Source organism: Ahaetulla prasina, chromosome 3 (genome assembly GCF_028640845.1).
Source record: "Ahaetulla prasina isolate Xishuangbanna chromosome 3, ASM2864084v1, whole genome shotgun sequence".
In the NCBI taxonomy this organism is placed as follows: domain Eukaryota; kingdom Metazoa; phylum Chordata; class Lepidosauria; order Squamata; family Colubridae; genus Ahaetulla; species Ahaetulla prasina.
The window spans coordinates 60,492,274-60,507,515 of NC_080541.1; the positions used below are offsets into that span (position 1 = coordinate 60,492,274).

The 15,242-nt window shown below is 37.0% G+C and overlaps 1 protein-coding gene across 1 annotated transcript in view; it reads right to left on the reverse strand.

Moving 5' to 3' along the window:
• LAMA1 (laminin subunit alpha 1) overlaps positions 1–13,649 on the reverse strand; it is a 103,801-nt gene extending 90,152 nt beyond the window's left edge. Inside the window, exons 1-2 of the mRNA XM_058177297.1 lie at positions 13,474–13,649; positions 690–860 (exon numbers count right to left, since the gene is read on the reverse strand). Of these exons, the coding sequence (XP_058033280.1) occupies positions 690–860; positions 13,474–13,552 (250 nt within the window). The 5' untranslated portion in view covers positions 13,553–13,649. The remainder of the gene's footprint in view (positions 1–689; positions 861–13,473) is intronic.
• Between the last annotated feature and the right edge of the window lie 1,593 nt (positions 13,650–15,242).

The window sequence follows — 15,242 nt, forward strand, 5'->3', positions numbered from 1 at the left end:
GTCAGAGCCTTTTTTTTTTTACTTTTAAAAGCATTTTTTTTACAACCTATTCGGCCAAATAGGTTGTAAAAAATGGTTTAAAGGTAAAAAAAAAGATTGCGTGCCACAGCTGAACACCTCCCTGTGTGCTGTTCTACTTACCCCAAACCTCCTTTTGGTGTGCACTGCGCGTGCGCACCTCACATTTGGTACGTGGTGCGCACTGCCTATGCATGCACACAGCGTGCATGCGCAGCCAGCAAACCAATAGTAAACCGGTTCAGATTTCACAACTGGACCAGACCACAAATCTAAGATTAAATACAACTCAGAATTCTGTTTTAAAACATTTTTCTGTTGTAAAATGGACCTTTCACGTGACTTAACCTTACTAGTTGTATGCTCTACTCAAATAGTTGTGGGTGTAAAGAATAAGAAAGAGAACCTTGATGGAAATATGCAGGTAGTTACTTAGTCGAAAATTCAGAACAATGACATAACATTTAGAAGCAGCTGAACACCTTTAATTTCAGCCAAGTATAAGAACAATATACTATGCAGCATTCAGTATAATCAGAGTTGCAAAATTCTATTATTATAGCCAATCTCAATAAAAGTCATTTTAGCTTTCCCATAGAATTGCTTTCCTGGTCTGATCCACTTGATAGACAATGATTCACAACATGTGTAGAAAAATTTAATAAACTTACCTTTGAAATTTGCACTATTGTAATCACAAATCCGACACTGTGCATTGCGTAGGGGTCGGCCTGGAACATGCTCCACAAGTTTACAAAACATTTCGGGGCCTTTTTCACCACAAGTAGCATTAGTGCTAATATGAGCATTACTAGCTAGGTTTAGAATGGCAGGAAATAAACCTGAAAGAGATTAGATGTGAACCTTTATTAACATTTTATGGCAATATTTATCAAATCGTCAAGTAATGTCTTATGTGTTAGTAGCAACATGCTATAAATTTACTACATTAACAAATCATTGCTTTACTATAATATATCACAGAGAGAATCACTATATGAAAACTAGTTCTCCAAAGTTCAAGAAAGAGTGTTTTTCCCCATCATAGTCCAATTTAATCAATATTTCTGCCAATAACTAATTTAATAATACATGGCAAAAAGAAATTGCTATGCATTACAAAATATTAGTTCTTAACACACAATTCAGGATAGCTGAATATAAACTTGTACCAGATTTATTTAATGAAGCAGTAACATTTACGGACCCTTAACCTCTAAGCAATACTTAGAGGATACTTACAAAACAGAAAGTAAAAATCTTCTAAACAAGTTTAACAAAGAATAGTCAATTAACACAATAACCTACTAACTCAAGGACAATATAAAGCTTTGCATGACACACTGAAGTTTGTATATCAAAAGTACAACTTCTATTGGCCCAATTTTGAGTGTGGGAAATGCTGTAGAGGTGTAATGGACACCTTTAATTATAAAGGGGCTCCCATTTTGCCATCTAAAATCTTCTTCATAAAGCACAATAAGTGTGATTATTTGGCAAAATACAGTACAGTTAATCTTCAATTTACAACCATTTGTTTAGTGACTGAAGTTACAATGGCACTGAAAAAGGTTTTTATAGCCATTTTTATGTACACTACAGCATCTCCATGGTCACATGATCAAAATTCAGGTTGCAATGTCCCGAGATCATGTGATCACATTGCGATCTTCTGACAAGCCAAATTCACTTAATGGAAAAGCCAAATTCACTTAACAATCGTGTTACTATCTTAACAATTTCAGTGATTCACTTAATAAGAAAGGTCATAAAATGGGGGGAAAATAGATTTAGCCGCTGTCTTACTTAGCAATGAAAATTTTGGGTTCAGTTGTAGCCATAAATTGAGTACTACCTCTATGTTATTTTTATTGCAACAGACTAATAAGGCTGCTCCCCAGGAAACTGCAAATATATTTATGGTTTGGGACTACCAATTTCCTGGCCTTCTTTTTTTTCTTTAAATCTCGTAGATGAAAAAGTACTAATGGGATACTAATGCTAATCTGTGTTTAGGAAAATAAACAAATGAGGCTGTACTAATTTAAACAAGCAAACTGTGAAGAATTGGAGTTTTTTCAAAACTTTTACCTACCATAACAATGTGACATTCATTTTGTGCTTTTTTTACCCAGCTGTGCATTCTTTCTTTTAAGAACCAGATATGTTTTCTCAGTTTTAAAAAATGATAGAAGGATATACAAGATAACATACACAAAAGTTGTACCTTGAACATAAAAATCCCTTCTAAATATAGCATGAAAACAAATCTCACTGAAGTTGGTATAATTTGAACATACCTACATAATGCTAAATCAAAAAGCATAATTCACTGTGCTTGAATAGACCATATTAAATATTATTGAAGAATAATTTAATTTATAGATAATACTCAAAAATATTGTTGGTTATAAAACTGCAATCACTGCTACATTTTTCATTTTAGCATTTAAATTTCATTTTGCAATCTTCTCCTTTATACCTTGGAAAGTTCATCTGACATTTAGTTACAGTACTGAATTTTTAAAAGCCTACCCACATGAGCTGGGAGAAAGAAGTACAGATTTTGAATACCATGGTATTCAAATGGAAGAGTACACTAGCATGTGTATATTTTATTTCAGAACAAATATTCTGGATATCTTTTACTTAACAATAGATCCTAACACCCTTAGTACAGAAATTTCAATGAGTTAGAGGCAGGGGTGAAATCTACTTACCTTCCCTACCGGTCCGGAAGTGCGTGCATGGGTCATGTGTGATTTTGAACCCTTTGCACATGCACAAAGCCTTTGGCGTATAAATAAAAAACAGGTTAAAACCAGGAAGTAACAACGTTTGAGCAGGTGGATGGGTGGAGCCTTGTACTGCCACCGCTACCGGTTCTCCGAACCACCCACCGCTGCCGCTACCAGTTCGCCCAAACCGGTGTGAACAGGTAGCATTTCACCCTAGTTAGAGGATTAGAGAGGCTGAATATTTTCCAAAGTATGAATGACATTTGAATAAAAAAATTGATATTTTTTAAGTGGGAAAATTTATTATTTAAGAGTCTTTCCCTGTCCTCTTATTTAAAAAGGGCAAGCTGTTGTATTCTTTCTGCTTATTTAAGTATTGTCTTACAAATTCTGGAGAAAGTCTGTGTTCTGGTGATTCAAGTCCTACCAACATGTGATGGAGTAATTCCCGTCACTTGCCTCAGCTTAAAAGTGCCTACCGTTCCTGTCCTATTGTTCCCTTTCATTATATCAAATTAATATAGTTGATGCATACTTTTGCTCATATATATGTTCTTTTCTTTTATGATGTGTTGTTGTTTTATGTCGATGTTTACATATACTGTTGTGACAAAATAAATAAATTTTTTAAAAAACACCATGTTACATATAAACTACATACAGGTAAATAAGTATCACTTCAGTGGGAGAAATAACAGTGCTTCATCCAGAAGTACGATCCCAACCGGTGCCGGACCTGCCCAAATTCCCAAACGTGAGGCAATATCTGTAAAGGGAAAAGCTCCAGATGACACTGCAGAAAGTTGTTAACCATTCTGAGTGTGGCGCTAGTTCATCCCCTGTGATGCACCATAGATAATGCACAAGTGTGAACCGAACGTATTAGAGTAATCTTAGGCAGCCAAACAATTACTCTGTACTAACACTGTAGTCTCCTAGCTAATGTCATACACTAAATAAATAAATGCTTTCAATCTTACCACTCTATTGGGCCTCTTCTGAGGGAGTGTGTTAACTGAACATTTGTTACCTGCCCCACTTCCAAAGATGTTGAGTTCTACAGCTGCAAACTTTTACATTCTCCTGAAGCTAGAAATAAAAAATAAAATGGCACATTGTCCTGCCACAGAATAGCTATTCTACTTTATTTAATGCTACAACTTTGCTTACAATACCTGACTTATCTAGGAGAAAAAATTCTAACTAATTTATAGCTTATTCAAAAAGTATAAATATACTTTCCTCCTCAGTATCAAATATATCATCTATATATTCAGTACAGATATCTTGTTAATAATTAAATCCTTAGATTTTTTTTACATCAAGGAGATAACATAATCTTAAATATAAAAACTTAATTTTTAGTTATTTAAACATATTTTTTTTTAAAAATTAAACTATGCTGTAGATTTCAATATTCTATTTACTCAATTAATTTTTTTATATTTAGCAGTAGGACAATGTGATGATTTTTCTGTCACATATTCTAGGAAAACTTTATTCTCAATTCTCTCATTCTCTCTCTCTCTCATAAATACATTTAAGACGTTTGATCTAAAGAGACATAATTACATTATCTCTGTTCTGACAAAGAGTGTATCCCTGTCTTGAAAAGCATTTTGCAATACTCCGGACAACATTTTGAAGCCATTAATTCCAAGAGGAAGTAATAAAACCATCTGTTTTGCTGCTTGAATATTTCAGAGTCTACATTATCTCATTAAAGCTCACAATCCTCTAAACTCCTTCAAGTTATTTACTACACAAACTTCACAGATAATATTTCTTATCAGTTTGGCACCACCATACCCTGCTGACAGTAAAAAAAAAAAACACCTTCCTTCCAGAAGATAAAAAGTGATGTATACATAGAAATCCTAAAAAGATTGGAGCAGCTACAGTTTATAGTAAATATATTTGAAAAAAACAAAAATTTTATTTCAGGGTAATATCTACTAAGAGTCCCCTTTTGTGAGATTCACAAAGTAATAAAATTATCAAAATAATTAATCTTCAGAGACTAAATTCATTTCTTTAAAAACATGTCATTTAGTGGCATTCTGGAAAAACTAATCAGAAGTGTCTACTACTAAATTGTTAAAACTAATTATTAACAGAATAACATTAAATGACATTGGTTCTACCTATATTAGATAACTGATAAGAAGAATTCTTTGTAATAAAGTTTGATTTCAAAAATTTGTTAGGATTTTTTTTATATTCTTCTCTCCCCCCCCCCCAAAAAAAAACACCAAACAAACAGAATGTGGACAAATTTACATCTACAAAATAATTGTCACTAACACCAAATTGCTGTTTCAAGAGGCAATATGAGGATTTTATAAAAGTTGTACTATAACCATTAAATATTTCTTTAAAAATTTGATATTTTATTTGTAAAAAATAATTAAGTAATCTCTTAATATAGCATGTTTTTCTAAAGTACATAGTATTTCGTTATCCTGTCTGGAAGATAACAGCAACGAGCGTCCCAAGGACAGCAGCTCTTGAATCCTTATTAAAGAACAAAGAAAACTTTCAGAAGAATCCTTCCGTCTGTTTAGGTCCTGTAAATTCCTGCAAATAATCAGTACATGATGATAATTTTTGGGTACACAAAAGTCAACATTTTTCTGAGATAGGCAAAAGCATTTGTTTACTAAAAACTTAATCTTTATCCTATTCAGAACAGCTTCACAAGATTTGTATGTGTCATCCCTTTGTGGGCAGAATAAATGCTACTTTATTCTTGCTGGAGTTGTAAATATAGATAGTCCCCAACCCACAACCACAATTGAGCCCAAAATTTCTGTTGCTGAGAAAGTTGTTGCCCCATTTTACAACCTTTCTTGCCACAGTTGTATGGTGGTTAAGTGAAACTGGCTTCGCCATTGACTTTGTCAGAAGGTCGCAAAAGGCGATCACGCAAACCTGGAAGACTGGAATCATCATAAATATGAGTCAGTTGCCAAGCATCTGAATTTTGATTACGTGACTGTGGGGATGCTGCAATGGTCATGTGAAAAACATCCATAAGTCACTTTTTTCAGTGTCGTTGTAACTCTGAACAGTCACTAAATGAACCGTTGTAAATAGAGGACTACGTAATAACTGACTTATTCTGTGTACAATGCATGACCATCAGATTAGTGTGCAATTAATTAGAAGAGAAGTAGGGTTATTCATAACTGCTTTTCATCTATTCAGGGCAAAATGTACAAGTCAAAACTTTTGAATTTTGGGTCTTTACCGACTACATTCTGGGTATGGCATGCCATAGTAATAGCACCAAGATGATATGGAAGGATAAGAGAAAGGTGAGCATTTGGGCCAGCTCCTTTCTCAAAAGAAATTCTTGTTTGCCTTGGAGATGCCAATCACAATATTTGGGTTGGGGAGGAAGCTTTAATAAAAATTGGGGGCTGAAAAGGATTTCCTATGCCTTTTATCCACTTTTATCTTGGGCAGCTGTGTGATGTTTTATCAGCTATTGCTGATCTGACCTAGAGACGTATTTATTTGTAGAAAAGTCAGTAAAATTCTCCATTATAGTTCTGACTCATCAGTCATCTTCACTGCACTCAGGAAAAGTAATCATCTTTTTAAATAATTTTATCATTCTCTGATGAAAAATAAATATTGATTTTCAAACTTCAGACTCTGAGAGAATTTCGTTTCATCAGTGGGACTAGATTATTATCAGTATGCTCCAGATCAGACTAGTCATTTCTAGAGCTCTGGGTCACCCCAAATTAGGCCCCCAAATCAGATTTGTCATTGTATAGATCTACTCAAAATAAACTTCTGGATGGAATTAATAGAGTTGTCATCAAATAAATCTGAAAGGGATCATATTGAAGGATGAATCAGTGGATTTTAAATCAGTCTCTACTCCTTATACATACTAGGCTGAACAGTTTTTGTGTAAGTTTGTTGCTAAAGCCACTGAATACCCATAGGCACATCCTGCAGAGAAGAAATTGTAAATCTTTCACAGCCTATATAGGATCCTCATGTACAGTATATCAGCAGTAAGCCAGGCCATAGTTAACTGTGCAAGACTATTCCCCCTTTTATCATATGCATATGCATATAAAGATGCTCTTCTTGGGATAACATTTCTCTCTCGTGTATCCTACTCTTTTGCACACGAAAGAATCTTCAGATTTTATTTACCATGCTGGTTACTGCAAGAATTTTGATCAAACTACAGTTATACCAAAATATTTTTGAAGTAATTTATCATTCGGATTAGAAAAGGCAGAAGGCACATTACTCCTAAATAATTTTAGATCAATAAACCATAATTTTTATTTTATTCAAATTAATACAAAAAATTATGCATTTCTTTTCAAAATGTTAACAGCTGCATTCTCAAAAGATTTAAGATTTTTTAAAAATCAAGGAGTTGGAGAATTCGCTATAATAGGAAGAGCAAGAGCACTCAGACGTATATACCATCCCATGGTGTCCCATTGTTGGGGATAAGATGCTGACATTGGGCAGTTTACAATGTTAGAGTATTACCCCCAACAATCTGAGTCCTCATTTTACCAACCTCGGAAGAATATAAGGCTGAGTAAACCTTGAACCTGTCAGTATCAAATTCCAGGCTGTGGGAAGAGTTTGCCTACAATACTGCATTCTAACCACTGCACTGCCAGGGCTAAACATATTTTTATAAAGTTCTTCATAAACCAATGGGGCAAAGGTATTTTCTGAGGGCATGTATAATAGCTATTAAGTGATATGCTCACTGTCATTATAGAGGCCTTGCTTCTCACATCCTGCTATGTACAGGTTGTCCTTGTCTTATGACAGATTGTTTAACTGTTCAAAGTTAATGACACTTTTAAAAAGCTACTTACAAATTTCAATCCCAATTGTGATAGTAAATTGAAAACTACCTGTATGCCATGTTATGTTGTACAGTGGAAAAGAGGAGGAATATAAAACCATTAGAGACTGGTTTTGCAGGGGGCTGGTTTTCATTCATTCATTCAGATTTCTATCAGATGCTTGCCAATACATTCATGAAATAGTAAAGAGATTTTTGACAAAGAAAATAGACAGATATGTAATCATATAACGGTCATGACATTTCTGCAAAAAAAAATGTTAATGAATACAGTCAATCCTTTATAACTATCAGTAATTCCACTTTTAAAAAGATAGACGTTAAAACTTCCAAAGATAAAAAAAAATCACAAAATATAATTGGTTGCAAAATCTACTGTAACCAATCATATTGATTAGCGCATAGAACAATAGAGTTGGAAGGGACCTGGAAAATCTTCTAGTCCAGGGGTCTCCACCTTGGCAACTTTAATACTTGTGCACTTCAACTCCCAGACTCTGGGAGTTGAAGTCCACAAGTCTTAAAGTTGCCAAGGTTGGAGACCCCTGTTCTAGTCCAATCCTCTGCTCAAGACCTCATACCATTTCAGACAAATGATTGTCCAGTCTCTTTTTGAAAGAATCCAGTGATGCTTAGTTTTACCTTATTTTATAAATTTTAATTTTTTAACTGCAATTCTGATCACTAATAACAATAGAGATTGACTGATTGTTAAGCCCACTGAAAATGTATTTAGTGTTTAGTATCAACAGAAACAGTATCTCATCCAGCAGGTCTGCCTAGAGCCCGAAAAAAATGTAACTACAAGGTGATTTAAATATTGGCAATAACTTATAAAGCCCATCTTAACATAATGTGATTTGTTTAGCATGTAAATACCATGCTTCATGTATTATTACCCCGTTTCTCCCAAAATAAGACATCCCCTGAAAATAAGCCCAATCGGGCTTTTGAGCGCATGGCAATAAGACCAAGCGCTTATTTCAGGGTTCAAAAAAATAGAAGACAGGTCTTATTTTCGGGGAAACACAGTAGTGTGTGGACAGGTATTATGGATTTTCTGCAAACAATAGCTTAAAACATGACTTATGTCCCTTTTCATTTCTTGGTACTGTCTAGATCAAAGGTGTCAAACTTGCGGTGTCACGTTGCCATCTCATTATGTATCACAATGTTTTTTCACTTCGTGGAGCTGGGGTGGGTGTGGCCTGTGCATGACGCATCCAGCCCATGGGCCGCCAGTTTGACACCCCTGGTCTAGATGGTAATACAAAAATCTCTCCTCATAGAAGAGGATGATACATACATTTTTAATGCAAGGACAATTCCAACTGCTCATACCAAATGAATACATTGTTCTTTAAGATAATTTAAAAAATCCATAGAATACTGTAATCTCTGCTTCATAGTCTTGTTATCTCAGAAGCAAATTATATACAATTACCCTTATACAAAACTGTAAAATGCTTATAATACTACTGATCTATTAACAAGTCATTTGTTTAATGTGTTTAAAAAAATGGAATAAATTGTTCGCAATCTGCTGAGCAAGTAATTCAAACAGTACTAACAAAAGATACTGTAAGGTTATTCCATTTTTTGCACATTTTCTATGGAAAGGAATTACAGAAAATTGGTTGGAAATTAAAGAGCACTTAAAAATGAAAGGAGATATTGTAAAAATTGGTAAATGGGCACAACATTTTCAATACAGTAATGAAAAGCAGGTCACAAATTTGTAAGTAAAGAAAAGTCTTGTTTTGTAGCATCTAGCAGAGAGAAAAGAAAGACACAGATAAATAAAACACACCAAGCAACGCATGTTCTTTTTTAGCATTTTGCTTTTTTCATCATTGTATGTTATAAGAAATCCAGTATTAAATGTAATAAAGTAGAATCTAGATACTATCTACTATGTAAGCAGCTATTACAGCCTTATCAAAATTATATTTAAAATTATTTTTCTACCATGAAATATCAATATGTTGATTCCTCGTGATTGAATTTATCACATCCATTTCCCTATCTCTAACAGTGAGTTTTTGTCAGATAAGTGCATTTCTTGAAATACATAGAAAGTTTCTGTAACAGCAAATATGTAATAAAATCTGGATTATCATGCATATAATCACAAAGAGATTTAGGTAAGAAACCATTTTTTTGCATAATTTCTCTGATACACAGAGTAAATACACCTCAGATACACATATCCACAAGCTGTTCTCTCCAGATGTGGTATGAGTAAAAGTTACACAATTCTCAAATAATAAATTCTGGTATGTGGAATTCCAGCACAGAAAAGGAGAGATTAGAGAAAGATGGTATCCATAAACTATTGTTCTTGTCCAAAACAGACAACTACTAAAGATTTCTTGGGATTTCATGCTTCCGTTGTACCAGTCGCCTCCAATCCCTCCAAATGTACCAGATTCTAATTATCATTCTATAACATTGTGGATAGGAATTGTAATCTAGCACATCTAGAAAGCAGCAGGAAGCCTGCTAGTCTTTCCTTTGCGATAAACTAAGAATATGTAGCAATCAGTCCAGTTATCTAAAATTCAAACAAAACTTTATCCTACTCCTGGGATAATCTGTTGCCGGCAAAATGGTCCATTGGTTACTTCAGAAAACATTATTGCATACTTAATAGCTCACATAAATGGTTTACTCATAACAAAAAATTCCATAGTGATCTGCAGTGACCTTCTGGAAATGGTGATTCACATTTAAGGAAATAATTGTCAGAGTTTCTCAATCTTAGCAACTTCATGATGTGTGAACTTCAACTTCCAGAATTCCCCAGAAAGCAAGTTCTGGGGTCCACACATCTTAAAATTTGCTAAGGTTGAGAAACCTTAGTATTATCAAGGGACACAGAATCATATGAACAGAAGGCAGAGCTTTACGCCATCAAGTCTAACCTTTTTCATCATTTAGGAATCCAAGTCAAATCAACCCAGAGACCCTCTATTTGAACATATCCTCTGAAAGGAGTCAATCACTTGATTTAATAGCTGCTAATACAGGAAGTCCTCAACTTACGACCACAATCAAGCCCAAAATTTATGTTATGTTGTTGAGAAATTTGTTGAGTTTTGCCCCATTTTACAACTTTTCTTGCTACATTTGTCAAGTGAATCACTGAAGTTATTAAATTAGTAATATGGTTGTTAAGTGAATCAGGCTTCCCCATTGACTTTGCTTGTAAGAAGGTTGCAAAAGGTGGTTACATGACCATGGGACACTGCAACCGTCATAAATATGAACCGTTATCAAGCATCCAAATATAAATCACATGACCATGGGGATGCTGCAATAGTAGTAAATGTGAAAAATGGTCATAAGTCACTTTTTTCAGTGACGTAACTTTGAACGGTCACCAAATGAACTGTTGTAAGTCAAGGACTACTTGTAATGTTAAGACTTATCCTGTTCTTCCATGTCTCTTCATAAGAGTGTTCTTAATTCAGTGTTCTTAAATTGGGGTTAATTACCAGGATTGGGAGGGTTTTACTAATTTGGGCGCCTCCTGGATGTAATAGAGTTTGTGACTTGAGGATCCAGTTTGAGACAGCCACTGCCTAAAAGGACTTCAAATGTATGCTGATAGCAGCAAGAGTGCTTTATATACAAAAATCAAAAGATACTTTAATTCCCACAAAAGATAACTTCCTGCAAAAGCTGATGGAGTAAGCATAGATGGCCAAATTGACTGCTTCAATTAAAGAAAAGCATACAATTAACTTTCTTTTTACTTGGAAACCACTTCTGTATTTTTGTGCTTGAGTTGGAAAAAAAATGAAACTTATTAGGTAGGTTTGTTGTTATAGAAATGACTAGTATATATTACTACATAAAAGTAAAAAGTTAAGGTTGTATATTATCCTGCTGCGCTAAAAAGAGTTGGAAGCCAATGCTTTTCTTCTTTCTCCTTCACTTTTTCTTTCTCCTGTCCCTATTTCCTCCCCTCCTTTCCCATTATTTTTGTTTGTATGTTATATGTTGATAAACAAATAAAATGTGAAGTAAAAAGAGGCTGACACTGCCATAAATGTGTAAAGCTACAAAGTCTTTGAGTGGGTGGGGGGCAATGACATTGAGATCAGGAAAGGGGTGAAATGGTTTAAGAATCACTGACTTAGTTTTGATCCTCTTTATTACTGTTCACTGAACCTGTTTCACTCTCCTTAAATCTTAAAGTAATTCCTGATTATAAAATTAATATGCTGATTGACTTTTAAATTGAAATGTATATGATTATGCTGTTGTTTTTCCCCCACACAGAGAGAATTAAGACATGATTTCTTCTACCAAAGAATTTTTAAAAACAACTTTTGGCATTAATAATTATATCTTTATAAAACAACATGTGTTTTCAATCTTAATAGTTTTATTCTCTTCCTCCTCCGTCCCCCAATTCAGAATAGAGATCCAGCTGTAATCTTTACAGACAATTTATAATGTACTTAGGATATATTTTTCCACCTACAGCAGCTCTGCAAGATTTTTTTTCAATTTCTAATCCTCATGGTACAAGATATATTCCAAAAGCTTTGTTTCTCCCATTCACCAGAACCCACAGTATTGTATACCATCACCGTTATCTGTTCTGAATAGCTGATTACACACTTGTTTCAGTCGCACAAAAGCAACTTCATGAAATCCAGCACTCCCCTGCGGTGCGTCATGGGTCTGACTAGCCCCATGCTAGTCCCCTTCCTAGACTATGAAGTCCCAAATTCCATTTGGCTAAGAATGGAGATTGGCAAACTCCCATGGGGTGGGGGGGGGAAGAAAAAAAAAAGAGGGGGAAGAGAACCAGCAGCCGTCAGAGTTGCAATGGTTCTAGAACCCCTGATAGTTCTCATATCTGACTCAGCCAATTTACAAAGAAAAGAGCATCTGAAAAGCTGGAAGGGGAAGACTTGTCAGTTTGACTATTTTTGTTGGGAGGCAAGATGCCAGCCTTGAGGGCAATTCCACCAAGCCCGCAAGAAGACAAACATTTCTAAACTTCTAAAAAAGTATCTTTAATTTAATCTTTTTGGTTTGTTTTACCCAATTGAAAAGAAAACGGAAGAATACAAAAACCCACTTTAAAGCAAACGGGCGGGGGCTTCAACTCCAACCAGCAAAAGGCGAAACTCACCCCACCCCACCCCCGCTTCCCGCAAGAAGATGAAACAGCGGAGAAGAGTAGAGTGGAAGGGAGTTGTAAATTGCAAACAGGATGGCCGGCAAGAACAGAGGGGCGGATGGGAACTGGAAGAGCCAAGCGGGTGGGGAAAAGCGAATCGAGGCGAGGGGTAGCAGGGCTGCTCTCGGGGATTGGGGGTTCAAAGAAGCATCTTTCCCGGATTCAAGAACCCCGGGATAAATCAATGCAGCCTCCAGTCCCTTTCGGCATCTTAAGGCTGGTCTTTGTGTCTTCGGTGGAGACGGAAAACTTAACTTTTAGCACGTGCTACCGGCGGAGCACCAACTCCGGGAGCTTTTCCACCCCTCCCGGCCTGAGCTGGGGAAAAAAGCACGCGAATAAATCGAAGGTGTTTCTTCGCCGCCGCCGCCGCCGGCGGAGCATCACGCCCCGCAGACCCGGGCGCGCTGACCTCCCTCCCCGTATTTGCGCGCCTTCGCCTTGCGCGGCCGGACGAACCAGGCATGCTTGTCTCCGATTGAACGGCCGCGGGGTCGAGGATTACAGCCGCCAGGACGCGGAGCCATTCTCACGGGCTTTCGACAAGGATTAGGTGACCCGGACATGGGCAAGACCGCCGCCAATCTAGGCACGGCGGGCTAAGGCCCCGGGTTCAACCCTCGGGATTCCCCGCAGCCTGGTGGGAACGAAGCGCTCACCTCGAAGCTGACCCTCGGCGCCGCCGAGGAGCAGCAGAGCCGGGAGCACCAGCTGCCACGAGCAGGCGCGGCTGCCCATTTCCCCGCGGTTTGGCTGGAGCTGCGCGAAGCGGCTCCACAGGTGGAAGGGCGGGAAGGCTCCGGCTCCGGAGATGCCTTTTGTTGCTGCTTTTTAGTCTTCCGCGAAGTAGCAGTCCGGCTCCGCCGCGCCCGCCCCTTCTTGTCACCCGCCCTTATCTCTGCCGCCCTCTGCAGTACGTGAGCCTTCCAGCCCTTGGCAAGCTGCAGGTCCGGCGGAAACCATTCCCACAAGGATGGGGGTCCTACCCTGGGACTTGGGTGCTCCGGGGATGTAATCCCGGGGTCCCTTGGGAACCCCCAAAGTGGAAATACTTCTGTCTCCATTGAAATATGTTAAGGACAATGTGCTTGGCTACCTGAGACCCCCGCCCAGGGACGATGCTATTTCCCAAGCGTCACATCGCCACCCTTGTGGGTGGTTCGCTCCGGCAGTAGCTGTGGTAGCGAAAGACCCTGAAATGGGGTTGGGGGGGGGGAGGTTCCGTGATGCGGGAGGGAAGCATTCCTGAGCCGTTCAGAACGACTTTAAGCCGCTTCCCCGGAAAACGGGGACGGTTTCTAGAGTAAAGGCAGTTGATTCAACTTTGAGACAAGCACTTCGCTCAGCTTCAAAGGTCATAGTACGCATCTTTGAAAAGAAAGAATGTGACTCGTTTTCTATATAAAATGCCCCAGCTTGGGATAACCAGTGATACACAGGAGTGTCCGGTGTTAACTTCTTCTGATTATCTTTTCTATTGCCCAAGTTCAGAAGTTACTGTAAATATAGGGATACATCAGAGTTTTAAAATATGCATTATCTCATTAACTGCAATGAATCGTTTTCTTTTGAAACTTTTTGCTCACTTTCTTTTAGAAAAAAAAACTTTGTCATTGGGGAAGCTGGGGTGGGATTATAATTTGTTAAAAAGGAAAATACTGTGAAAATGCAGCTATAAATCGCAATAATTTTATCTATAACAAATAAGTCTATATAGTATTTTAGCATGCTGTGCTGCAAAAGTGGATTCAGAGTGTTAGGTGAATTTAGAAAAGTAGATTCTGCAAACAGTTGGTAAAACAATTATGGGCAATAGTACTGTGCTTCACATTAAAGCCCTAACTATTGGGTTCCTAGTAAAAAACAGGCTGATTTTGAACCTATTGTTTCTATTGTTCTTACAATTGTTTTTTTTTTTTGTATACAGTCTTGGAAATACTCATTCTAAAGAAAGGTTATACATTTCCTAATACATACATATAAATCAATAGGAGGAAGCCTATGCTACATAAAAGGTGACTTAGTACCAAGTAGTCACTAATAAGTATATTTCACAAAATATGAAGTACATCCAACAACATATAGACAAGGTAGTCAGGAATCAGTTTAAAAAATCCCAAGAAATATAGGAACATTCCATTTAATTAAGTATATTATTTGGAGTTAGTGCTTGTCAGAAAGCTGCTTCTCTACCCATTCCAGCAGCTTATGTTTCAGTTCTGGCACGAAAGAAGAAAGCAAAACATCCGCAGCAGAAAAAGTCAACATATTTCCAGAAACAGCATGTCAGTGGGAAGAATCTTCTCTGTAGTGACACAAAGCCAGATGGGGAGCAAAGAACAAAAGGCAAAAAAGTTAGAAAAGAAAACATGACCATTTGCGTATTTTTGGAACACAGTCAAATCTTACACTTATTTTTTTTTTCAAA